Here is a 26324-nt window from a genome sequence, read left to right as displayed (position 1 = left end):
ACTAAGGGCATCTTCAACAGGTTGTATGTTAGTCTTGTTGGTAAAATGTCCATGTCATCAACCAACAAGCTATCATACAACTACTCCAATGGGTTGTATGTAAGCTATCTAATAGATGGTGAGACAATAAATATAATTGCTCTCTATTTCACCTTGAAGCTTGTGCAAAGGTTGTTGGTTAATCTACATACAACTTTGCTCTCTCTCCATATTTAATACATGCCACATCATCACTATGTTCTAGGTGACAAATTTACCAATACCTATCTCATAACTGTTGAAGATGCCCTAATAAAAAAACTACTCCTAGAGGAGTTTCTTGGCCGAGTGTGTCAGGTGATGTGAGTGCCGGATCCGATCCTTCGAAGTTCAATCGCACGGTGGATACCGTGCAGTCAACGGCGCAGCCCAACTGACGCGGTCAGCGGGTTTTCTTTGTGAGGATCAGTAGGGTTTTAGCTCAACCGTCCGACCCTATGGAAATCCCCCCCAGCTCCGCCCCGGCCGGCGCCGGCGGCGCGGCCGCCCCCGCAACCCCCGGCTCCTCCTCGAACCCATCCCCGCCGGCCAAGCGCCCCAGCATCACGCTCCGCCTCCTCTGCCCGGCCACCCGCGCCGCCGCCCTCCGCCCCGCGAGCGACCTCCACGTGGAGCACCCCCCCGTGGGGGACGAGGCCGTGCTCGTCGTATCCGGGCCTGATGCGCCGGCCGCGGCCGTGAGGGTGTGGGAGCGGGTGGTGGGCCACAGGGTCGGAGGCGACGAGGCGGGGGAGGAGGGGGAGGAGAAGGAGGTGGCCGGCGTCGTGGGCTGCCGGATGCTGGCGGCCGGGGGGCAGGTGGGCTGCGTGCTGGGGAAGGGCGGGAAGACGGTGGAGCGGATGCGGCTGGAGAGCGGCGCCCAGATCAGGGTCTTCCGGAGCAGGGAGCAGGTGCCCCCCTGCGCCTTGCAGGGGGACGAGCTCATCCATGTACGCATCTCAACTCCCTAGCCTTTTTTGTATGCAAAGATGAATGAATCTGGGTGTTGCTTGGTGGGGTATAGTCCATGAAACCAGTGCCGTGCCTGTGCCGGCAATCTTTAAATTGTACACTTAAATTCAGTAAGAAATTAGTATGGTTTAGGATTGCCATTTAAATGCTTGCTTGAACTGTGCAATTAAATTTTGTAAGGAAAATGAGATTAGGATTGTCATTTGCCACTTTGGAGTGCATTTTGTAGGTAATTATCAATATTAGTTATGTGTTACAAAGAATGCGTTGAGCGATTTGAGTCACTCAATTAGGTATGTATAAAGATGTTAAGCAATTTACTAAGAAATTCACTACAGTGCGTCCACACACCGTGCGATGTTCGCGCAGCCGCTGCCACTTCCCTGTGACGTTGGCATTCAGGGCAATCACATGGCGCTGCCACAAGCACTCAGCTGATTATGTGGAGGGGAGCCAGTCGCTCTATGAGACTACTCTATGCACGTTCACGTGTGATGATTCCTGATTTTCTAAATACTGAAAGGAAATGTCCTTATCTGCAGCATTAACCATCAAATGTAAAAATAATGCCTGGAGACTCTGTGTCAAAACATCAGCCAGTTACCTGGCATATCGGACAGTTAATTCTTAATTGTATCTCGGCCACCTGCCGATACGAAAAGCACCTATTTGTGCAATTAACTGGGTGGGCCGATTTATTGGTCTGTGAAGCTGATTAATCGTCTGTCAGACCGAATTATCAGCTGGGCCGATCGACTGCCTGGGCATTTTGGCCCAAATTTAGCCCGTTCCCTCCCTTCTTCCGCAGCCGCCCGCACATTAGGTTAGCCCGTTCTTCCCTTCTCCCACAGCCGCCTACGCATTAGGTTAGCCCATTCCCTCCCTTCTCCCTTCTCCCACTCATTCTCCTTTTCCTCCCACTCATGGAGGAGCAGCCGCCGCCCCTAACCCTAGCAGCCGCCAGCGCCGTCCCCTCCCTGAGCACCCAGCGGCACTGTCCCTTCCCCGAGCAGCAAGATCCCCTCCCTAGCAGCTGCCAGCACGGCCCCCAGCAGACAGATCTCCACTCCTCCAGCTGCTTCATCGCCTGCTCCTCCTGTCCTGTGTCCATGGCGTCGCCAGGCAGCGAGGTAAACTCCTCTCCTCCTGCTGTTCTGCTGCTGTGCTGTTATCCTATAGTATCTGGTATGTACTGATGTGGTGGATTTGGCATCTGTAGCAATCTACAGCTGCTTCTACTGCAGCAAGTACCCCAACATTGATTTTTTTCTTCAGATGCAGCCTATGATATATAGATATGGCCCTAGTTAAGCTACCAATAATGGGTTACAAATAAATACAGTTAATAGACCGATAAGCTGATTAATCCCTACCCAGCACCTGACCGATATGCTAAGAATTACTGATATCCTGAACATTCAATGAACATTTCGATGGCCTCCTCTACATCAGGACACAACCACCTGCCTGAAATGGCTGCCTTCCCATACCCAAGCAGACCGTTGAGCATGAAGCCATGAACTGATGCCGTTCGTTTGAACACCATCTTATCGATGGAAGGCCCACTGCTGATTACCTGCATTTCTCAGGCTCAAGTTTACATGCTCTTTTGTGGATTTGTTGCTAACCCCGACAGCCTTTAGGAGATCCAGATCAAAAACGTCATCCCCTTCTCTATGAACTTTCATGCATATCATGGTCTTGCCCTGTCTGGCTGTGTGAACCCATTGAATCCATACCGTCGTTGTGATCTTGTTGTTCAAGGCCTTGGCGCCAGGTTTCACCATTAGCTTCAGCCTGCTCCACGGATGCCGCTTCCTCACTGCACTTTGCCCTTGTCAGCAATGACTCCCTCCTGACCCTCAACCTCTTTGTCCCGGGGCTCGAAAGCCTGTTGTCTCCTTCTCCTCCAACGTGCTCTTCAACTGTGCCCAGTCACAATCCCATGCCTCCCTCCACCATCACTCCAAGGATGATTAGTCCATCATGCCACTGTGTTGTTTGGCCCCAGGGCGTGGGTTGCGCACTTCATGAGGGACATGTAGGACGGTGCAACTTGCAGATGTGGTGTAGGTTAGTTCCCTGGGGTGCATCACAATATCACATGTCTTTTGACGAGGACACGGTTATGCATCTGGCATGAAAGGATGACTCTTTTGAGGAATTTCAGCAGGAGGGCGTGCTCAACTGTATGTGTTCCACTGTTCACACCCCATCATGCAAGGCGCTCATTTTCCAAATATGTTGACCGTTTGATTTATGTTGATGTAATGGTTGTAATTCTGGATATGATGTGGAACAATGATGATTCTGCACTAGGAGTCAATTTTAGAATGAGAGGTTTTCTCTGGGTGGTGAGCTGAAAGCATAGAATGAGACATAGTATTAGAATGTGGTTGTGTGCCTGAGTTGGCATGGTTTTGCTCAAAATACTAATATGCTTGCTTGTGAATGAACTTGACCATATGCTGCGAATTGGAATATCATAGAATGCTGGAAAGAAGACACCGTTCTAGCATGATGATTTTGGTAGGCATCTAAATAATCTATGGTTGGTTTATGTTAAAGGTCATGGTCTTCTTGTACCTCAAATACATGTGCCCGTATTAGAAAATGGGCTCTGAATGAACTAATCTTGCTTGCTTTGTACTTGGCTCTAATTTAATTCATAGTTGGGCACCTAAAGTGAGCTCATTCTTGTGATTTCTGAACAAAACTGTCTTATCGATGATACGTTTGCAGAGATGTCGAGTTCATTATGATCGAGTCCCACCCCTCTACTTGTGAACCTTTTACACAAGCAGTCTTTTTTTTTTCTCTCACCAAACCATCAGGCAAGAAGAGTTGCAATTTCTAAAATACTTGTGTGGATTGCTTGGAGATTAACCAGTTCTACCTGTTGTTATATTTAACTGGTAATGGCTTTTCTTAGTTTTGCGGTGCTCGTGAAATCAAGATTTGCTGTTATATTGGCATGTTAAGCTTTAACCTGGATATTTAATCTTTTGATTTCACCTTATTCTAACATGATGATGTTTTCCTGTTAGATAAGTGGGAGCTTTTCTGCAGCAAAGAAAGCACTTTTATTGGTTTCAACCTGCCTCCAAGATAATCCTAGGCCAGACACAAGCAATTTTCCATCTGGAAGACCATTCGGGCCTCCAGGCAGTGGAGTTGGTTGTCCACCTGGTGTGGATCCTCATTCTCAAAGAAGCTATTTACCACCACCACATGTTCCTGACTATCATGCAAGGAATTTTTCAAGCAACGGTGCTGCCCCTGGTCCTAGATTCTTTGTTGAACAAGAGATAATGTTCAGAATGATATGTTTAAATGACATGGTGGGCGGCGTAATTGGAAAAGGCGGTTCCACTATCCGTGCATTACAGAGTGAAACTGGTGCTTCAGTCAAGGTTATAGACCCTGTTGCTGATTCGGATGAACGTATAATTGTGATCTCTGCGCGTGAGGTGTGGCTCTTACTTTCTCCTCATAACTTAGAAAGAATCACTCATTTTCCTCTTATAAAGTTTCAAGTAATGAAATTCTTATATTTCCTGTGGGAAACATTTTTTGTATGGATCTGCGTCTTGGTGAATACTTGCATATCATGACAATGCACAGCAAGTTGGATGCTGGCTCTATCCTGCCAGTATTGACAAGGATATGGGGATTTACTTTGTCCATTCATTATCTGTTGTCCGAAATTTTATTGATGGATGCAATTTTTGTTTGTGCAGAATTCTGAGATGATGCATTCTCCATCTCAGGACGCATTGATTCGGGTATATTCTAAAATCTCGGAGGCGTCTATGGATAAAAGTTCTTCTGTACCTGCCAGGCTTCTTGTTCCAGCGCAGCATATTGGTTGCCTACTTGGCAAAGGTGGATCCATAATTGCAGAGATGAGGAAGGTAACAGGAGCCAGCATCCGAATTTTTGGGAACGAACAAATTCCAAGATGTGCACAACGAAATGAAGAGCTGGTTCAGGTATGTTCCAGCTCCACTAATCAACCACTCCAGCTTTTGACTTTTCGTGCCTTTGTATGTTTCGATCTCGTGGACATCACAGTTATCTCTAGGTTACATGCCCTTTTTATAGTTTGCTAATATGCCGGGAACCCGCGTGGGTGGGCTTGGGGTTGCATGCATATAGGGTCGTAGAGAAAAAAAGTGCTGGGTACTAAAGATGGTTGATCTGAAGTGTCAGACTCTTAACTGAATGAAACTGTGTTAGATGGATTGTCTATTGGTGTATTTTCCTTAAAAGCACTGAAGCTTCATCATTGAGTGTAAACTTAGTTTACTCCACAGCAAATAATGCAATGTATTAAGAATGTTCATTTAGTATGAAATGGAAATAACAGCATGCATCAGCTTCAAGTTGTATTAGCAAAAGGTCTCGCGTTGAATATTTAGAAGTTATTTCTACCTTTTTTAACGTACATCAGGATTCAAAGAGAACTACATAGTACATTTTCTCTCTCAAAAAAAAGGTAACTGCAGGATGCCTTTGTCCTGTGAAGTAGTATAAGAGAACTAATATTTTCTTCGTTCATGTACTGTAGTTATGCTGCAACTCTTTCATGGTAATTTCTTAACTACCATGAAAATAATAGTACGCGTCAACTTGAAGTTGTATTAGCAAAAGGTCTTGTGTTGAATATTTAATATTTTTTTCTACCTTTTTTAACGTACACCAGGATACAAAGTGAACTACAGTATACCTTTGTACTGTGAAGTAGTTTAAGAGAACTAATATTTCCCGTTCATGTACTGTAGCTATGCTGCAACTCTTTCATGGTAATTTCTTAACTACTACGTATTTTGTGCTCCAAGTCCTCCATTTGGAACATGATCTGAGTTAGTTGGTTCCTTCACATTGTTTCCCTTGAACCTTCCTTCTAAGAAAATACACTTATGATGCATATGTGCGTCAGTCATCTATTTTGATATCATGCTTAACAAATATAGGATCACCCAGAAGAGAGGAAAATAGAAGATCACTTAAGGAGGATTGTTGAGTAGATGCAGTTCAGACTATAACTTTCTCGAGCCCTTGTTGCAGGTCACCGGTAGCTTTCAGTCCATCCAAGATGCATTGCGTCATATCGCTGGGAGGATTAGAGATCTCATCATTCCCCCGAAGCCACATCCTAGTGGAGGCATGCCTCCGTATCCACCTGTTGGGAACCCTTCTCATCATCAATCAAGACAAGAAGCTCCACCACATCACAGTGGAGGCATGCCTCCCTATCCTATGCATCCTTTCAGACCTAATCCTCCTATGGGTCCTTTTGATGTGGCAGATCATCGACCACCTGGCCCACCTCCTTCACATCCAATGGAACACATGAGTGCTGATAGGATGCCCTACCCGTATGGTTGTGAACAAGGAGGTCCTCGTCCTTTTGTTGAGCAGCCATCACCAAGAACCTGGGCTCCTGAGGTTAGTACATGGAGAATGCTGTTTGACATAAGCATAACTAATTTAGCATGTTGTTGGTAGCATATTGTGCACAAAGGTCTCTATTAAGAACTTCCACTGTCAAGTAACTCCCAGTAAAGGTTGCAGTTTAGGATGATCTGCCATTGGATTTTGTTCAAAACATCATTTGTATGCACATCAGATTGCTGATTTAGGCACTGTGGTTGAATGTATAAGAATCAGGTCCCTTATCATGTGCAGGCACCAGCAACTGACGCTCCAAGAAGCATGCCTGATATAGTACCAGCTGTAGATTTCAGAAAGGGACCAGGGGCAAGGTAAGTTCAATACTAACTGTTTGATTCAGCTTTCTGCATTCTTTTTTAATCATTACACTCTGGCTGTGTAACTAGAATTTACCATCAGATGATATCTTTTTGTTCAAAATACAATGTATACAATCTATGTGGAAGTTCTAGTCCATTGATAAATGAATCTGTAGGAGTGATCCTTTTCTTGAAGAAATTAACACCATTTTTCTGACATCATCAGCAGTGAAAACCAAGTGGCTACACCAGCAACTACAACAACTGAAGTTGTCATTCCTTGCAAGTACATAGGTTTTGTTTGTGGAGCCAATGACAGTGACCTCGCTGAGATAAAGAAGGTACTTGCACTCTTCTTTATTGTTTACCTAAATCAGATTAAACGATACTTGTCCCATGTTACCTTGTGCTCATCGTATAAATGTTGGCTTGTCGTTTTGTCTTAACTCTTAATGCCACAACACAGTCCGTGCATATCACTTGCATATATTTCAGCCTTTTATCACTCTTGTAAACTCACTTGAAACAGTCTTAAGTCCTGGCTGCCTCTGGCTCTCTAGCCGTAAACTCTATGTAACCCGTTTAAGGAGCATCCGGCCACAGGGCTGACAGTGTTGCCTACCTTTCAGATATCCGGCGCTGAAATTACAGTACATGATCCAAAGCCCGGAGATACAAATTCAACAGTTATTATATGTGGAGACCCCGAACAAACGAAGAGGGCGCAGAGCCTGATTCATGCTTTCATTTTTTGTGGTCTCTACCAAAAATGACCCGCAACAGTGGTGATATTCGCCATCATAGACCCGTGGATCCTCCTCGGAGGTTTTCCACCTGGAGAGTTTTTTGTTTTCCTTTCCCTGAGAGGTTGTGTGTACATGTACAATAGTGATTGGGTTGTATGTAGATAGGATTGAATTGGTGGCTGGCTGGACACACAGACAGCGCCGTTGTAAGTTGTTGAGTCGATGATAGCTGGACGCATGGCGCCATTGTATTGCTCAAAGTTGAGTCGATGTAACTTGTTGTGTTTGGTTGAGGGAATTACCATGGAAGGCGTGCCCAGCTCTCTTGTCATGTCCTTTTCCTGCCTTGCCGTTCTCTTTGAGCTCGCCTCTGGGCTGGGAAGTTGGTCCTGCCTGTTCTCTGTATGATCGATCATTCATGGTAGGGAGTTTCCAGGAAACGCTATGGTCAGGCAAGGACAGCTGATGCTGGCATGACTTGACCTGCAGGATCAGAGACGACCCGAGTCAACCGCACCTCGAGATTTGCATTATTGCAATAGCTGTCACCCTCGAGTCCAAATAATTCAGGAACCATGTGCAAGGCCTTCGTTTGGAACTCAGGAATTTCATGACAACTGCTGTAAGCGCTAATTACTTCCTTAGTTAGTACAAAGTTGAGTCACTTATTTTAGGACGGAGGGAATAGTTGGGAAGAATTTCAGCGGGGCATGAATTCCTTTCTGGACAAATAAATACTATTAGCCGGAGGCAGTTTTCTTACGGAAACACCGGACAGCCACGGCATCTTGGAATATGCATGGTGGTACGGACCATTCCAAGTTACCAACTGGACACGAAGAAGGCCATTTTTGTCCAGCAAGAACCCAGAAGTAGAAATGCACAGCCAAGACGTAAGCCTAGACTTTGGTTGCTACTAGAAGAAACGCACATCCAAGTCCCGGTGGGTCTTCCCAGAGGAACTTCTAGGCAACCGCGAGCTTGACATTTCTAGGATCTTGTTGGTATGCTTTCGGATGTGCTCCACTAATTAATTATCTATCCCCGTGCCTTGGGCAAGACTACAAAACGATGCTCCAGCTTTGGGTGAGACCTATGCTTACCATCTTGTGCCGTCAAGCATGCATGCATACGACTCTTTTTTATACAGCCAAGCATGCGTAGGATAGGATTTGGGTACCTGTCATTATGGCTTTGTAGCCAGGCAAGGACGAGCGAGTGAAGAGTAGCCCCTTCGTCTCTGGAAACAAGTCTCGTAAATTTTGTCTTAAGGCATTGTTTGATCAAGTTTTTAGGAAAATTCATCAACAATTGTACATTACTAAATCGATACAATAAGAAAATATAGGTATTGTAACTCTTGATAGCTTTTCCTACAACTTGCTCAAACTGTACAACGCTTGATTTTAGATAAATTTATAAACATTCTTTTCAGTTGAACCAAGAAGTTTGTAGAAAAAATTTCAATATTATCAATACCAAAAAAATATCACATTGGATTCATGTGGAATATAGTTTCATACCGTATTTATTTGATATCTTTAATATAAATTTGGTCAAATTTTTATAAATTTTGACTTGAGACAAATTTAATATGCAGAGTAAAAAAACGGAGGGAATAAAACGTTGCTACATATTATTATTTAAAAAACTTTGTGTTGTGTTTTCTTTTCTCCCTTCGGAAGGAGCTACCACAAAATGATTTATGTTGGCACACGAGTGATTTTAGTTCATGAAAATGACAATTCTCCACTTGGCAGTCATGAATTATGCATGATTACATCTTGAATTGTATGTACTTTAGTCCTTGGGTGTAAGTGCAACATGAATTTACTTACGTAGTCATGCTGCTCTTGAGCATGTGGGACGTCGTGGGACGAATAAGTTAATGTGCAACTCACCATCTTGACATTTTGAACCTAGGTACCATACTGGCAATAATATACAAAAGGACTAAAATAACAAACAACTTACCGTCCCATGAAGAAAAAGAGGAAGTAAAACAAAAAGATGTTAGGCCAAGAAGTTATGCACACATATGACCATCTTAGCACATATGTACTTAGCATGTCTACACTCAGCATGCATGCATCAGAGGAGAACAACCATGGTAGGATGCAACCAAACACAGTTAAAGTGAACGGAGAGAGAACAAAACACAACCATGAGTTGTTTCGCAAATACAGGTCGCAATGCATCTCCACGTGGGCCCATCCCGTCCTGCCCCTGACCTGTCAGTCACCGCGACAGCCGCAAAATTTGCTATCCACCCCCACCCGAAGTACCCGAGGACAAGTGCCATCCACTCGCCAGTCAAGCGCGGTGCCTTCCGCGAAGCTTCGCTCCCCCGATAAATACGCAGGCGGAAACGCGCGCACTCTGGACAGGACAGGAGACTCTGCTGCTGTCACTGAACAACAACAACAACAACAACAACACACAGTTGGGGCGCACGCGAAAACCGAGGTGAGGCGATCGCGCCGCCCCCGCTGAGCTACACAATCTTCCGCTGGGCCGGCGGCTCGGTGTCGTCTCTCCTGCGACCGACCGCGGCACGGAATGGCGTCGCCGCCGCCGGAGGTCGCCGTGCCGGTTGACGAGGAGGACCGGGAGACGGAGGGAGAGGATATCTGCGCGTTCGACATACCCGGCAAGAACGCCCCGCGCGATCGCCTGCGCCGGTGGAGGGTACGTATGTCATCTTCGCCATTTCCTCGCTGCCGCTCCTCCTTTCGATTCAAATTTTAGTACGTAGTAGGGGGTTTTCTTTTCGGGCTGGAGGTTGGGGATGAAATTGCGGAAAATCCATGTGCACACCACGATATACTCCGTATCTGTTTTGCGGTTTGGCCTCCACAACGTCGCTTCTTACATTGGGGTTTTTGGGTTCCCTTGAACGGGCATCTGCTTGATCGATCTGTCACTAATGCCGTTCAATCATCACTGCATCAAGCAGCTCTGAGCTTCTGATGGATGAATCACGAATGCCTGATAATGGCGGAGGGCTGGATTAATCGATTTTTTTTTAAACAAGGAGTGGTTGAATTTACGAGCAATGACTTAATGTGCTGAGAAACTCTGTGGGTGAATGTTCGTTGATTCATGTGCACCAGGATGTTGCATCAGCTACTTCATATATCTGTTGTGTCTGTATGTTCTGCCCATATATTTCTAAATTGGAGTGCCTTGTGTAACTGTTGCAGTTTTTTGAGATGATAACTGTTGCAGTTCGGTTTCGGTATCTTATAATGACTGCCTCAGGGTTATAATGATGTTAAACCACACCATTGATCATTGTGAAGCTTACGGGTAGACTTGTATAAAGTAGGAGGATGCTACCCCCAGTCTAGATACATCAGAATCTGGAAAGTTTGTTAGGCTATATTTTTCTTTAGGTAGTACTGGAATAAATTTTAAACTGTAGGGGCTTTGATGTTCCATATCACCAATGAGAATTCTCAAGAAAAACATAAAGTGTGATGTATAGGAATGTGGTATTTTTTTACTTCATGTTTCATCTTATATTATTACTTACAGCATTGCCTTTTCTCCCTCGTTTCAGCAAATTGCTCTCGTGCTCAACGCTTCACGTCGTTTTAGATATACTCTAGATCTCGCGAGGGATGAAGAGAGAGAAAACTTGAGAAGAATTATACGAACTCATACACAAGTTATACGGGTAAGTAACGTGGCGTCTGCCAGTAGACAAATGATGCTTCTCATTGACGTATAACGTTTGCTCATTCTATATTTGGATTCTTCAGGCAGTATTCCTTTTCAAAAACGCTGGTCAAAAGGCGCTACAAGGTACAATCTCCAGTTTCCTGCTAGTCGCTATATGGTTGGATGATTGCACACATTTCCTAACAAAATGGTGATGCATCACCCTGAAGGACCATATTTACATGTAAACACTGTGGCAATATTGGACACATCCACACGATTCATTGATCCATTTAATATCCATTGTTATGTGATGATAACTTTTCACATTTGAACTGAAAATATGCCATGGACACCCATCTTAGCAACCTTTAGCTTACTTCTTCTTCCGCATATTTCTGGTTATTTGGCCACCTATGTAGTATTTGTTTTTGTGAAGTGTGTGTGTGCTTAGTCAAGACACATGATACCTTATATATCTCATTTCATTAAATCTTAATCCAGTTATTCCTGTTAGATGCATCTTTATCTTGTTTTTAGTTTGATAGTCTAAATTATAGTTGATATAATTCTGTTTGATCAAACAGAATCTTACGATGGTACAAAATTTGAGTCACTCTCTCAGAGATTTCCAATTGATCTGGAAAAGCTTGTAATGTTGAACAGAGACCATGAGGCAATTATGCTTCAGGAGGTTGGAGGGGTAGGTTCAAATGAATTTCACCTGGATTGACACCCTTTTTATTTTTTACTCATATATCTCTAATGGCATGTCCTCGCAGGTCAGTGGGCTTTCGGATTTACTAAAGAGTAATTTAGACAGAGGAGTTAGCTCAAATGAGGACGAGCTGTTGCAGAGAAGAGACATTTTCGGGGCAAACACCTATCCGCGCAAGAAAAGAAAAAGCATATGGGTACGCAGTTTTCCTTATGCTATGGCAGTAACTTTTTCCGGCGTGCCTTGTCTTATTGTTCATTGTTCTTGTTCTCTTGTGGGCTGTAGGGGTAAATGAAAAGTATTTCATGATGTGAAACTATTTTTCTATGACAAGTATAAATTTATTAAAGCTGAATGTATATGTAGTGATTGCGGGAACAAATATACTTTTGCAGCGTCAGAACTTAGAGCATACATGCGCACCATGTGAAGTTTACTCTTCCTTATGGAACTTCTGAGCCTTAAATCCATATATCATCAAGTTTAATATCTAGCAAATTATTATTTGCAGCGCTTTGTATTTGAAGCTTGTCAGGATTTAACTCTTGTGATTCTAATGGTAGCTGCTGCTATATCATTATCATTGGGCATGGCAACAGAGGTACTTCATGACATTATGATTTACCTTGGCTCCTTTCTTCATGTATTCATTTTGTCTTGTCTTTACACTGTAAGAATGGTTCAATTTCATAATACTTATTCCTATTTTGGTTTCACCATTGACGCTTTATTTAGGGTGTAAAAGATGGATGGTATGATGGTGGAAGCATATTCTTTGCTGTTTTTCTTGTGATATTTGTTACAGGTAATAACAGTATGTTCTATTTTTATTCTTTTCTCTCCTATTGTTATTGAGTTTTGTGCACTAATCAGCTCATACAAAACCTTAAGTTGTCAAGGGAAGTGGCAGTTATACTGATATTTCAACACCCTCCCTCACATCGGGGATTATAGGCCTACATTGTAGGCTGGATGTGTTGTAGTGCTATTGGGATTCACATGTAGGCAGGATGCACCTGTGCAAATTTTCTTGAACAATGCATCTGCTCAAATGGTGTCAGTGTTGTGAGTCACCCCCGGTATTTTCACAGTGGCACCTTTCTTTTAAGAATGAAGTAAAATGAGCTGCTGGCTGTCAGACTCAGAACCTTTTGCTCTGACATGGTAACGATTGTAATGCACTAACCAGTTCATAGAAAACCTTAAGATATTAGGCAAAAACATGTTGCTGTACTGGAAATAATCGTGCTCTGATATTATATATGGCGTCAGTGATTTGCATACATGTTGCTGTACTGGAAATAATCGTGCTCTGATATTTATTTCTTCACAACCATTTTAGCAACCAGTGATTATAGACAATCTCTTCAGTTTCAACATCTGAACGAGGAGAAACAAAACATACAAGTTGAGGTGAGTATGTTCATCCTGATAATTTTAGAGTGTACTTTTTTTGTTTGGGACTGCGACTCATTGGCAGTGCATGATTTATCGTGACTAATAATTAGGTTATCAGAGGTGGTAAGAGAGTAGGAGCTTCAATATTTGACCTTGTGGTTGGCGATGTTGTTCCCCTCAAAATTGGTGATCAAGTAATGCATTCATCACATATTCCACCTTTTGTCTACATTTGAGCTATTTTTGTCAGATTGACGTGATTACATGCATTATTTGACCTTCAGGTCCCTGCAGATGGTGTCCTGATATCTGGTCATTCTCTTGCAATAGACGAATCAAGTATGACGGGAGAGTCCAAAATTGTAAGTGTTGATAAAAAGGAAAAGGCCAATAATTATTGTTTTCTGAAATCTGCCTTCTTAAATGTTCAAGTATGTTATACTAATGTCAGGTTCATAAGGACCAGAAGGCACCTATGTTGATGTCCGGTTGCAAGGTCGCAGATGGCTATGGCTCTATGTTGGTGAGTATCACTTGGTTGAGCCTTCCAAGTACATGAAGTGTTCAGCTTGTGCTTTCGTATTACACAATTGTGTGGCTACTGGTGTATTTTCTATAATTTGTTAGCATCTCATTCATTCCATAAACATATAGGTAACAGGCGTGGGTACTAATACTGAATGGGGTACGTTGATGGCCAATCTTTCAGAAGATATTGGTGAAGAAACCCCGTTGCAGGTTAATTTCTTATGTTCGTTTTTTACGACAAGTTAATTAATTTTTCATGGTATGTACCACGCAGAGAATAGTGTCAACTTATATTGACCTTTTTGTTTATATTTTATGACGGTGTTCCCACTTGTTCAAACTGTGGAGCAGGTGCGCTTGAATGGTGTCGCTACTTTAATTGGTATCGTGGGTTTATCAGTTGCTGGTGTTGTCCTTGTCGTACTTTGGATAAGGTGGTTTTCTGGTACATTCGTTCATTGTTATGGTGCACTTTAAGTAAATATTCTACATTTCGTGGATATGCTTCTCATGGTCACCTTCCATCTAAAATGCAGATATTTTACCGGGCATAGCAATAATCCAGATGGAACTACTGCATTTGTGGCTGGGACTACTGGTGCAAAACAGGGATTTATGGGGGCAATCAGTATTTTTACAGTTGCTGTATGTAATCCTAACCAAGTTTTCTTGCTTAATTACTATGATGATGAGGAGCATCAATTCTTTCCAAGTGAGCTGATTCTACAGCATTTGTCACCGTAGGTAACTATTGTGGTTGTTGCTGTGCCTGAAGGACTCCCTTTAGCAGTAACATTGACGTACGCATCTTTTACCTTTTTTATACAAATTCCTTAGAGATGAATAGGTGCATTAAACTGGTGCTAGTTTTCTTTCAGCCTTGCATATTCAATGCGAAAGATGATGCGAGACAAGGCTCTGGTAATGCATACAAAGAGATTTACAAAGAAAAACCTTTACTCCAGTATAAATCTGTGTTTTTGGTTTCGCATACAGGTGAGACGACTTTCATCTTGTGAAACAATGGGGTCGGCGACCACGATTTGCAGTGACAAGACTGGAACTCTTACCTTGAATAAGGTTTGTAAAGTCAATAGGCACTCCTCACAGAAAAAGAAAAGAAAAATGCTCTATGTACTCCACTGCTGCACTGCATATAATCAGTAATGTCTTCAGTTTGTGAAGTGCTTCTGTATCTTATTATTTTTTCTAATTGATCGTCTAGATGACAGTTGTGGAAGCATATTTGAGTGGGACGAAGTTGAATCCTTGTGATAATACTGGGATGATGTTTAGCAGTGTGGCATCTCTACTTGTTGAAGGAATTGCACAAAACACAGCAGGTGCTGTGTTTTCACCAGAGGTACAGTATAATACATTTCTCTTTCGGTAGGTTTTTCCTTGTACTTTTTGCATAATATGGCAAGCACATCCATCGAAGTTCACATGTCATACCGAAGGATGCCATCCATTTTAATATGTTTCCTGTCTATAGGATGGAGGAGCTGCTGAAGTTGCTGGCTCACCAACTGAAAAAGCAATTCTTTCTTGGGGTCTTGAGGTATTTCATATATTCTGTTCTGTTCATCATTACTTCTTCCAAGTTTGTCCCATTAAATTGACAATATCTTTCATTCATCATTATTTCTTTCAAGTTTATTCCATAGAATTGACAATTCAACTGAATAGATTGGGATGAATTTCACCGATGTGAGGTCAAAATCTTCAGTTCTTCGCGTTCTCCCATTCAACTCAGTGAAGAAACGTGGTGGCGTTGCAGTGCAGGTGGTAAGCACATTTTCATGTACTTGATATTCTGAAGGAAATCATGTAATGTTAAATAAGAAATAGTCCTTTTTAATCTTCATTATTGACTTTCCTTCTATGTTTTAGTGCTAAGTATCTGACTTTTTCATTGGTTTTGCATCTTGTAGTTTCTTTGTGCGATTTACTATCTTTCAGAAAAATAGTTCTCACACACTTGCTGCATAAGTTGTATATGTTTTGTCTGATCCTGTCAACATAACATTTGTGTTTCTTTACATTTTCTCTTTGCCTTGTTTGGTTCATTTATGTTGTACATGAATACATGTTGCAAATGAGTGCTTTGTCTTGAATCTTGATCATACTATTTATGCTGTAATAAAATATTTCCTAGTTCATTTTAGTATGTGTTACCTCAGTGCTATTTGGTTTTGTAAGTGCAGTCAGATGCTTATGTACACATCCACTGGAAAGGTGCTGCTGAGCTAGTATTAGCATCTTGCAAAAGCTGGTTTTCTGTTGATGGTTCAGTTCATCCAATGAGTTCTGACAAGGTAAATACCAACCCAAATTAATTCGGGCCTCACTTCTGAAGTTTTACTAAGTTGTTAGTGCTTCTACAGTATAACGAATTGAAGAGATTCATTGACGATATGTCAATGAGTTCACTGCGCTGTATTGCTTTTGCATATTGCACCTGCGAGCTCTCAATGGTTCCTAGGGAGGATCTCGATAAGTGGCAGTTGCCTGAGGAAAATCTGACTCTTCTTGGAATGGTCGGGATAAAGGTGTGTGTTGTGAGATGGTGTTTACTTTATGCTTCTACCAGCATTTGAAAAGTTGTGCATGGCCTCTTCTGCTCTTTCTGTTCTCATTTATGGCTAATTTTAGCAGTCCATGCCATGATGCCATATCAGCGAAAAAGAATACAAGGACAGAATGGCCCATCTTCATCTTGCTAGTTGGATGCTTCAAAACCACAATGTCAAGTTTGATGTAAATGAGACACTACAGATTATTAAGAGATGGAGAAACTGAACCAAATGTGTCTTGTTTGGAGGTTTCTGTAAAATAGTTAGTCATGATGATACTGGGAGAGTGGCACCGGGATAATGGAGAATCACGGGACATTATGAAAGAATGGATTAGATGAGTTGAGCCCACTACGGTTGGCAAGCACGTCAAGCGGTCCTTCGCCAACTATAGTTTTCGGATGATACTTGGCCATGCTAGTTCATCAGTTTTATTTGCATCACTTGTTCCTCATGTTTCCCATCATTGTTAAAATGCCTGCTTCTTTCAGAACTCTTTATGTTCGAATCTGTTTAGGCGCAATTTTTTTCCAGTTTTGCCATATATAATTTCTACCTACTGATGACTGCATGCAGCTATTCAGCCCTATAAATTCTTTTTTGATGTAGGATCCCTGTCGCCCAGGAGTAAGGGACGCTGTACAATTATGCAGTGCTGCTGGTGTGAAGGTTATTATCATCTATGGTTTATTATTGTTTGCTCTTATTTTCTTTCCTTCTATTTCTCTTTCAAATTCTTCCCCTGGGATTTTTAACTTATTGAGTTTATAATAGGTGGTTAGGATCAAGGCGGTTCGCTTTTAAAATGTTTATGATACTTCAGTTCCTTTTTTTTTTGCCTGTACCTTTTCCATTTGATTTAAATATCCTTGGTACTGCTTCCATACCATGTTAGGACAGTAATTCGTCATGCCTGATGTCTGTTAGTTGGTCGAATAATGTGATGGAAGTGTGTATATTAGTGCTGAGCAAATCCAACTTAATGCCGATTTTGTTGTTCAATTCAACTAAAACAATAAGATGGTAAAAAAGCAGATATCCTCTGATCATTGTTGTTGACTTGTTTCAGCTATGTATTGCAGTGATCAGATGGGTAGAAGTTATAATATTAAGCTTGATTTTATTTGTGTTTTAAGATAACATATTGGTTTCTCGCGTTTGATTAAAGCATTATTTTGTTGTTCTCAGAAAGCATATTTGTTTTAGGTACGGATGGTCACTGGAGATAATGTTGAAACAGCTAAGGCCATTGCTTTCGAATGTGGAATACTAAATGCAAAGGATGCTGCTTCAGAGACAATAATAATAGAAGGGAAGGTGTTCCGTGAAATGTCTGAAACTGCACGAGAAGAAGTTGCTGACAAGATTACAGTAACCCACCTCTCTCTATCCCTTCATCATCTATCTCATATTTGGAGCTTTCAAAACCACAAGCAGCATCTATGATACAGTATAAAGTACTATAAAATATCTTCTATAAATAAGAACAAATTTTCTATGATACAGTATAAAGTACTTTGTAATTTCTTGATGTAAAATATCTTCCAAGTTTATGAATTTGTTTGCTAAGTGGTCTCAGTTAATCTATCTACTTTTATTTCAGGTAATGGCGCGGTCTTCTCCAAACGACAAACTTTTGCTTGTGCAAGCTTTGAAAAGAAAAGGCCATGTAGTAGCTGTAACCGGTGATGGCACTAACGATGCCCCAGCATTACATGAGGTCTGTCTGCAAGACTACAACTATGTCGTTATGTATTGAAGTGTCAATCTAAAATCATCGTGTAATCCTTTTTTTCTTTGGTCTTGTAGGCTGATATCGGTCTTTCAATGGGCATCTCGGGAACAGAAGTTGCTAAAGAAAGCTCAGACATTATAATCTTAGATGATGACTTCACATCCGTTGTCAAGGTTGTCTTCTCCAACATCAATGCATAATGTCTATTTTTATACAGAAGAAAAACGTCAGCATGTTAGCCTGTCATTGTACTTTCAGTTATCACACATACCGGCATGGTTTGTCTATATGCAAATATATCTATTTCATGTGATATATTGTGACAGATGCATACACAACAGTTGTACTACGTCACATGCCATAGTTGTGGTCTAGTGATAACTTATTTTAAACTTCTATGTAGAGGAAAAATCTTGACTTTCCTTCCTTGTGTTAGGTTGTTCGTTGGGGACGTTCTGTCTACGCAAATATTCAGAAATTTATCCAGTTCCAGCTGACTGTTAATGTCGCTGCCCTGGTAATAAATGTGGTTGCTGCCGTGTCCTCTGGTGCGGTTCCTCTGAATGCAGTTGAGGTTGGACTCTTTTCTTGATTTGTGTTATCTTCTTCTAATAGCTATATATCCCACAGTTATTATCTCATTTATTATTGCCTGTTTATGTGCATTCTTATTTGCTTCAGTTATTAAGCTGACATGCACATAAAAAATATTGTAAGAAACAATCAAAAATATGTAATATCTTTGTGGCAGACTGCTAAATCTTATGAATAAATATGGCGAACTACTGAAATATTATAGGTGATGCTGCAGAAATCTTATCTAAGATACTCTGAAGAAATGCCCTGTTTATTTGTTTACAACCATATCATTTTTCACCTGGCAGCTTCTTTGGGTGAACCTTATCATGGACACACTGGGAGCCCTTGCATTAGCAACTGAACCACCAACAGATAACCTAATGAAGAGACATCCTGTTGGCAGAAGGTACGATACACCATTCTACAAATTATTGACAAATTTTCTTTATATACTGTTATGTACTTTGTCGGAAAAACCATCATCATACACTTCTTATTTCACTTCTGCAGGGAACCCCTTGTTACAAACATTATGTGGAGAAACCTGTTTATCCAGGTCTCTAATTGTCTAATTCACCTGTACATATGCACACATGCAATTTTAAACCTGTTGAACAGCTTTTCTTCATATCTATATGGATCTGTTGCAGGCTCTTTATCAGATAACAGTTCTTCTAGTCTTCAATTTTGATGGCAAAAGGATTTTCCATTTGCATAATGAAAGTCGAGAGCGCGCTGACAAAATGAAGAACACCTTTGTCTTCAATGCATTTGTCTTCTGCCAAGTAAGATCACTGGCAACATTCATCGATTCAATATTATAGCGAGACTATAGTTTGCTGTCACTTCCTTGTGTAGCCCTAGCACATCCCCTCTGAATACCGATTTCGTTGTTGGATATGCATTAAAGATGCAAATGTACATATTCCTGATACATGTAGGAAATCATAGAATTCTTTCCTTACGCCTCATGTGCCATTCATGTCAGATCTTCAATGAGTTCAATGCTCGGAAGCCTGAGGAGAAGAATGTCTTGAGAGGAGTCACGAGCAACCGCCTTTTCATGGGTATAGTGGGTATAACAACCGTACTTCAGGTAACAACGTAGTAACTTGCTATCTGAACGCATACATGTTTTTGACAAGGCACAAGTAGTATCATCATCTCATCCAGCAGATCTTAAAAGTTGAGTTTCTGGACATCATCTCATCCAGCAGATCTTAAAAGTTGAGTTTCTGGACATCATCTCATCTTGCAGATCTTGATAATTGAATTTCTCGGGAAGTTCTTTGGAACTGTTAGGCTCGGTTGGAAGCTATGGCTGCTATCAGTTGCAATTGGTGCAGTCAGGTATATATAGGAGAACTCCATCGCACAGACAGGACACTTCTTTTCTACTCTGAATGCATATTTGTGTACAGTTATTTCATATATCCAAATATCCCTTTGTTTATGTGCCAGTGGTAAAGAATTTTTTGTCAGTTTAATTAATCTGGGCATTAATTTTCCAACACGTTGATGGCAACCCATAAATTACACTCTGAGAACTGTTAAAGAGTGATTTATTTCTTCCTTCCAATGGCCACATTACCATCTCTCTGTCTGTCTTTCCAATCCAGCTGGCCCCTCGCGTATGTTGGCAAGTCCATTCCTGTTCCGGCCAGACCTTTCCAGGATTACTTGAAGCACTGTTGTGCCTGGAGAAGGCCACGCCGCCGCGGTAATTTCCCTGCATACACAGTTGCTGATCCTTGTGCTTCCTTTTGTTTTCACCCAACGAGCTTATAGTAACTATCCCCTACATGCATTCCATTGTGTGCTGCAGATGAAGAGCAGGGCGGCAAGAGCTGAGACTTAGCCCGAGGACTAGGAGCAATTTTTGGAGAAGCTGCAAACGGGGCCAAAATTCAGGCTTCATCTCGACTGGAGCTTCAGAGAGGGGCAAAGAGCAGCCCCTGTAGAATTGGGCGCAGATGCGCCCATAGGGAATGAGAGAGAGGGGAGCTTTTTTCGGGGAAGGAATGGCAGGAAGCTTGTGCACTGGTAGATATCACTCAGTTGTAGTAGTAGTCTACAAAATAAGTACGGTAGTACTGTACGGGGTTAGGGTTAAACTCCCATCCAAATGGCTGTGAATTTGGAACAAGTTGTTGTGCTGCTAGAGAACAGCTTTCTTTTGCTGCAAGTTGCAGCTGTTTCCACTGATTGCTGGTGCCATGTGTAGGCATAAAGCCAGGCCCCTTTTGCTTATTCTGTTGGATTTAACAGCTCCAAGTACCAGCAACTATTGTCATTAAGCTACTGCAAGGTCTAATGTAGCCCAGTGCGCATGCACGGCGCGAACCTGCACCGCTGATGAGTGGCGTCAGGGGCCGCCGGAGCTGTTCCGGCAGGCGAGGAGAAGATGAGACGGAGACGGAGATGAAGGCAGCAAGCCATTGAATTGGGTTAGTTTTTCTTGCGAGCTGTTGCTTTTTTATTTAAGTAGAGAAACTGCAACAGAGTGATGATGACCACAAAGTATCATCAATAGATAAACTTGCACAGTTGTTAGACAGAAATCACATCTTCCATTGAGAATAAAAACTTCAGAGCCAATTTCTGCCAGAACTGGTGAGCTGATATATGATTATAAGCAATACAACTTGGTACATGAGGCACACTCTTTTCGCATGCCATGCCTAGAGACAGACCTCACGGTCCACTCTGTAGCACACTGTAATCATGCATGTGCCTGTGGTGTTTGTTCCCAGACAACATTCTGATACTGTGCATGAGGCACACTTCAGTTCATTCTTATTACTGACAACAAACGATCTAGGCGGCAGCACTAGCAGTAGCATGAGTAGGCGAAGTGGCTCTTCTTGGTGATGTATGTGGAGACGAAGTCTGAGGCCTGCGCCGAACCGCCCACCACCGGAGCCGGGACAAGGATCTGGGTCAGGCCTGCCGCGATCCTCTTACCGGCCACGTTTCCGTAGAACATACCGGGGATGGCGGGGACGAAAACGTCGGTCTGCGAGCAGACCTCGAGGTCCAGGGCTCTTGCTAGGTCTGAATCGCCAGAATTCAGGAATTCTCCTTTCTTCTCAGCCGGCATTATATCATCCTGCACAAAGACAGATTGTAAGTTAAAAATCTGGTCAAGAGAAAACAGAATATGACGCGGACTAATTAAATGGTACTGGATGAGTTACTTGCCTTGGTATAAGTGTGTGGAAATGCCCTCTTCAGATTATTCAGGCCTTTGTGCCACCATGTCTCTGTCAAGTAGATGGTTGTATTAGCAGAGAAGCCGACCTTCTTCAGGAAATTCAGAACCTCCTGAGGATTGTAACAGCCTTTCCTTCTTGCACCCGCGCTTGTTTTACAGGTCTTCTTCTCTAGCAAGTCGGTCCGCATATCGACCGCCAGCACCCTGCCATCCGATTTCTTGCTTAGCTCTTTAAGCCTGCCCAGCATCTGTTCAGCCACTTCTGAATATTCAGCGTTCAGTTTGAGCCCAGTGAACATTGCATGGCAAGCAGTTGAATCCAAGTCCTTGTTATTCGTCCCTTTCGGTTTCAAACCTACTGAAGAGAAAATAATTGCAAGTCGTAGGTAACTGTTCTTTTGGAAGGCGGGCTGGATGGTGTCCAGGATGAAGTCTTCTGTCACCCGGTTTGGTACTCTAATAACGGCTGGCTTCTTAGTGGTCAATTCAGCAGGAAGTTTATCTACTACTTTGACAACACCATCCAAGTTCATCTTAAATTTTTCCACATCGTACATGTCTTGGAATTTTCTGTTCATGAAATTTATATCATTAGTTCAGAATTGAGATGCCACCCCAAAGTATCAATCATCAATAATTGTTCTTCAAAGTAACAATCATCGGAGTCTATGAAATGAAAGCACAGTGATTTTGTGGAATTCAGAATATTCATTATTGTCTATTTTAGAGAACTTACTATTCATTATTTTGAGTTGCAGAACCGAATGTATTTATTTGGGCAGAACAGTAGAGATATGACAAGAAACTTCTTTGCATTGTTTATCCATACTAAGTACACAGTTCAATATTTAAATAGAACTAACCACTCATTGACAAAAAGAGTCACCAGAGTTGTCTTAAGACAGTGTTGATGTTCATTTGTGGGAAATAAATCAAGGTGCTCATATAGTGAACAAGAAAATTTTCTAGATGCTCATGTGGTGAAACACATGTTTTCACCAATAGATGTCTGCAGGAAGCCATATCTTATGGAACAGATTAAAATTGCATCATTTTCCAGAAACATACCGACTCTTTCCTAATTCATTTCCTCTGATTTCTGGAAGTACAAGTGTAGCTCCCAGATACCTTGCAATCACTACAGCATCAGCAATCTGCAACCAAAGGGCAAACACACAAACATAAGCTGATTTTCTGTTTACTCAACTACATTCATGAGGGCAAGTTCCAAGTTACGGGCGTACCTGTGATGCATGGTATTCAGGGCCAATAGTCAATGACAAGGTAACAAAACCGTTAGACTGATCATCCTCTGCAGAAACCACAAGCATGAGTAACCAGATTAATCGGTAATAGTTATGGATGTGACGGAAAACTTCTTGAACACATAATATTGTTACTTGGGCTTGGTTTGGTCCAGCACGGCTTAATCTCCTCAGTAGCCTCGAGCTCCACTCCAGCCTTGGTTATTTCAGTATTGTCTGCGATCTTCATCGCATTGAGCTCCACGCCTGTTGCGTCCACGGCCAGCTGTTGGATGTTCAGTTTGAGAGCAGGTATAGCATGGCCACATCAGTTAAAAGCAGCATTTCTTTTTCCATCAGTTAAAAATAGCAGTTGATTTGTTTGTCGGCAGAGCATCTGAACAAGCCAAGGACTGGGAGACAGGGAGAGCATAAGCTGGAGGAGTGATAGTGATTCATGACATGGACAACCCTCACTGTAGCTCATACTCTAACATGAGATTATTTCTGTATAAAGAAATTAAAGTATTTGCTTTGCTTCCCCTTCTGCATTTTTATCTTTGCAATTGATGGTTTCTTTTGACCGATATATGTCCCCACAAACTCTGCTTTTTCTATGGAAAGCTCGTAGTCGCAGGAGGGATAATTTATTAATTACCACAGAAACCAAGCTTCTGATTCTTTTTTTGACCCCAAAGCTTGGTGCAACGTGCTGAAAAACTAGGATTGGATTATTAAACCCTAGCTAAGCCCTCAAAGTCAAGGTCACGTGACGGTCTGACACACAACTCTCGAGAGTTGAGATGCCTTTCCTAGCTTAGATCCACAAATCACTTCAGATTTGGAGCCATCCATTGCACAGTGAACTGAAAGAAAGCATTAACTGAACTTTTATTTGAGCTTCTCATGTGACCGCGACGGCAAATCCGTTGAGATTTTTTGGCAAGAACTGGTACGAGAAATTGAAAAATTCCCAATCCTAAGCACAACACTGCACAGATGGGTCAAACCCACAGAGGTAGAATTATCCGTAGCATCTAAGCGCTCCATAGTCCAACCAAACGATGCAGAATCGAGTGAATGGCAACCAAAATCAGGAACCAGCAGAACAGCAGCGCCCCCAAACACCCGCTGCAAATTTCCTTCCAGAAAAGAACACCCATGTAAAGCAAACCGGAAGCGGGCGGGGAAAGGAGAGCTAGGGAGGGGGGAGGGGGAGGCGGGAGATCTCGGCTAGTACCTCGGAGACGGAGGTGAAGTGGTCGTGCTTGATCATGTTGCCGAGCATGACGAACATGGAGAGGGTGAGGAACCCCGCCAGCACCTGCCGCGGGTCCACCATTGCGCCGGCCGGCCGGCGGCGAGCGGAGCGGAGAGGAAGAGGAGGAGCACCGACAGGCGAGGCGACAGCAGCACGCGGGGAGCGCCGGGCTGCGCGTGTGCAGTGCGTACAGCCGCGCGATAGGGGCGTCTGGACTGGACTGGAGATGGAGTGGCACTGGCTGGGGCTTTAACTGCGGAGATTGCGATCCTGACACGGGCCGGGTCGCCCGGCACTTGTATAATTTATCCGTCCTGTTAAGCCTCGATCCGGAGAAAGTGGGTTTAGTACGCTTGACAAGGGAGATTAGTGGCCTAGTGGGCTCGGCTGTTTTAGTAAACTCCATAGAACCTGCCAATTGTGCTTCTCATCGTGCTCCATTTTCCATTTTCTTTGAGGGGTCCATTTTCTAATTTTGTTAGTAGGATCACTTGTGAAAATAAATTGTGATGTATAGTTTGCGTGCGAGCTCAATTTTGTTCCGGTGGGTTTATTTGCTATTTTCTGCTACGGCTTTTTCGGCGAGTCAAGAAACAATGAGGTGTGAGGATAAATTACGCCGCGTAGACTCTTATTTATGGGATACTTCTATAGTTTCATTGCGAAATTGCTAAAGTCGCACTTGTTTATGTTTGTTTTGTCGAGATGCGCGAGCATTCGTCACTAACTCTATCGCTACAGCTATAAGTGGTAGAGATGAGAAGCATGTCTATAACAATAATTGGACGCGTGCTCTGGCCAACTCTAAGCGAAGCACTAGCCAAAATTGGCTTCTCACGATCCTTTCATTCAATACACGTTTCGTTCCTTGGGCATTTTTTTACCTATTGATAGTGTTATACACTTGATAACTGTGTCAGAGCATTTTATTTGGCTTGTATAGCTCATGGATTTAGAAAAAAAATCCCAAGGAATATAGTACTAATGCATTAAGCAATGAGAAAAACTCACATCTTTGACCTTTTTCCGAACCTTGTAGATTTAAACGCACTAAGGAAGGAGAAAATCCTGCGGCTTCAAAAAAATTCCCCAAACCTTGTAGGACTACCTTGGAGAAAGGAAAAAAGGCAGTGGCTTTCATTTTGTGAAACTACCATTAAGAGGGTTGGCAAAGAAAGTGTGAAGGGTGTGCCAGTGCCATCATTCATGAGCAAAGCCAACATGTTGTATTGTAGCTCCTTTGCTCTACATTGGCCAAACTTAATTTTTTTTGGAAGTGATTAACTTATTTTTATCATGGATTAAACCTTAAAATCAAGAATGCGAACGTATGAACATGTATAGAACATAAGGGCTTTAGATGGAGACAATTCAGGGGTTAGGTGATGTGAATAGTGAAACTATTAGGACATTGTCATGCAAAAGAAATGAACTTCTACTCCTAGGACTAGTGACATTATGGTTAGCACCTGTCAAATCGTCCCATGTGTGTCAGTGGGGTTGCAATATCCCTCACATACGGTTTCTATTACAAATCAACCAATGGAGTAAAGATCAGCCAGAGGAATGTTCATGTGAATATGGGCAATGTGATGGGTAGGGCTACTAATCTTACAAGGAAAAAGAACTTGGAAGATATGGAGAATAACCTATCCTTTAATTCTTGTGCTTCTCTATCTGATAATGTTATGTTACAACATGCTGCTATTGATGTTACAGGTGGCCATATTCCTGAGTGTGATTTTACAGTTATTGATGTTATTAAAGAATTGGAAATTTCTAGAAACCATTTAAATGATAAGTGTGCCGAAATTGAACAACAATATAAAAGTTGGTTGTGTAATAATAATGAAGCCGGTGAATCTACTTCTTTACATGCTAATTGAATTGATGGATGTAATGTGGATGCAGAATTA

General features: G+C 42.3%; 3 protein-coding genes across 12 annotated transcripts; 2 read left to right on the top strand and 1 right to left on the bottom strand.

The window, feature by feature from the left end:
• The first annotated feature begins 439 nt into the window (after positions 1-439).
• On the top strand, positions 440-7811 carry LOC125509862 (KH domain-containing protein HEN4). Of its 4 annotated transcripts, none has more exons than XM_048674891.2 (7): positions 440-968; positions 4038-4460; positions 4731-4982; positions 6061-6441; positions 6682-6758; positions 6976-7087; positions 7376-7811. In XM_048674891.2, exons 1-7 carry the CDS (start codon positions 477-479, stop codon positions 7517-7519), a joined length of 1881 nt encoding a protein of 626 aa, XP_048530848.2. In that variant the 5' UTR covers positions 440-476; the 3' UTR covers positions 7520-7811. The 4 variants fall into 4 exon arrangements, with proteins under 4 accessions (XP_048530848.2, XP_048530847.2, XP_087377401.1 ...); XM_048674890.2 differs by having other exon boundaries at positions 441-968; positions 6973-7087; XM_087521275.1 differs by lacking the exon at positions 440-968 and adding an exon at positions 1829-2120.
• A 2053-nt stretch (positions 7812-9864) lies between these two features.
• On the top strand, positions 9865-20956 carry LOC125509859 (calcium-transporting ATPase 5, plasma membrane-type-like). Of its 7 annotated transcripts, none has more exons than XM_087521270.1 (34): positions 9865-10180; positions 11055-11171; positions 11257-11299; positions 11743-11858; positions 11938-12069; positions 12385-12474; positions 12609-12678; positions 13216-13286; positions 13382-13465; positions 13556-13633; positions 13723-13794; positions 13926-14009; positions 14151-14233; positions 14336-14444; positions 14544-14599; positions 14678-14720; positions 14796-14879; positions 15025-15162; positions 15295-15360; positions 15489-15584; positions 16007-16117; positions 16187-16351; positions 16985-17044; positions 17582-17746; positions 17979-18095; positions 18185-18283; positions 18547-18684; positions 18995-19095; positions 19200-19245; positions 19340-19474; positions 19678-19785; positions 19948-20039; positions 20309-20409; positions 20515-20956. In XM_087521270.1, exons 1-34 carry the CDS (start codon positions 10052-10054, stop codon positions 20538-20540), a joined length of 3225 nt encoding a protein of 1074 aa, XP_087377396.1. In that variant the 5' UTR covers positions 9865-10051; the 3' UTR covers positions 20541-20956. The 7 variants fall into 7 exon arrangements, with proteins under 7 accessions (XP_087377396.1, XP_087377395.1, XP_087377394.1 ...); XM_087521269.1 differs by having other exon boundaries at positions 15489-15587; XM_087521268.1 differs by having other exon boundaries at positions 14678-14879.
• A 331-nt stretch (positions 20957-21287) lies between these two features.
• LOC125509861 (protein MANNAN SYNTHESIS-RELATED 1) lies at positions 21288-24641 on the bottom strand. The gene is made up of 6 exons (XM_048674889.2): positions 24388-24641; positions 23304-23433; positions 23148-23215; positions 22972-23057; positions 21891-22473; positions 21288-21798 (listed from the first exon to the last, which is right to left on the bottom strand). The coding sequence occupies exons 1-6, from the start codon at positions 24487-24489 to the stop codon at positions 21520-21522; spliced, it is 1248 nt and encodes a 415-aa protein (XP_048530846.2). The 5' UTR covers positions 24490-24641; the 3' UTR covers positions 21288-21519.
• Between the last annotated feature and the right edge of the window lie 1683 nt (positions 24642-26324).

The sequence above is a fragment of the Triticum urartu genome, chromosome 5A, assembly GCF_056163025.1.
Source record: "Triticum urartu cultivar PI428250 chromosome 5A, HENAU_Tu73, whole genome shotgun sequence".
NCBI classification, from domain to species: Eukaryota; Viridiplantae; Streptophyta; class Magnoliopsida; order Poales; family Poaceae; genus Triticum; species Triticum urartu.
The sequence above is the reverse complement of the archived record's forward strand: the minus strand, read 5'-3'. Positions and strand labels throughout refer to the sequence as shown.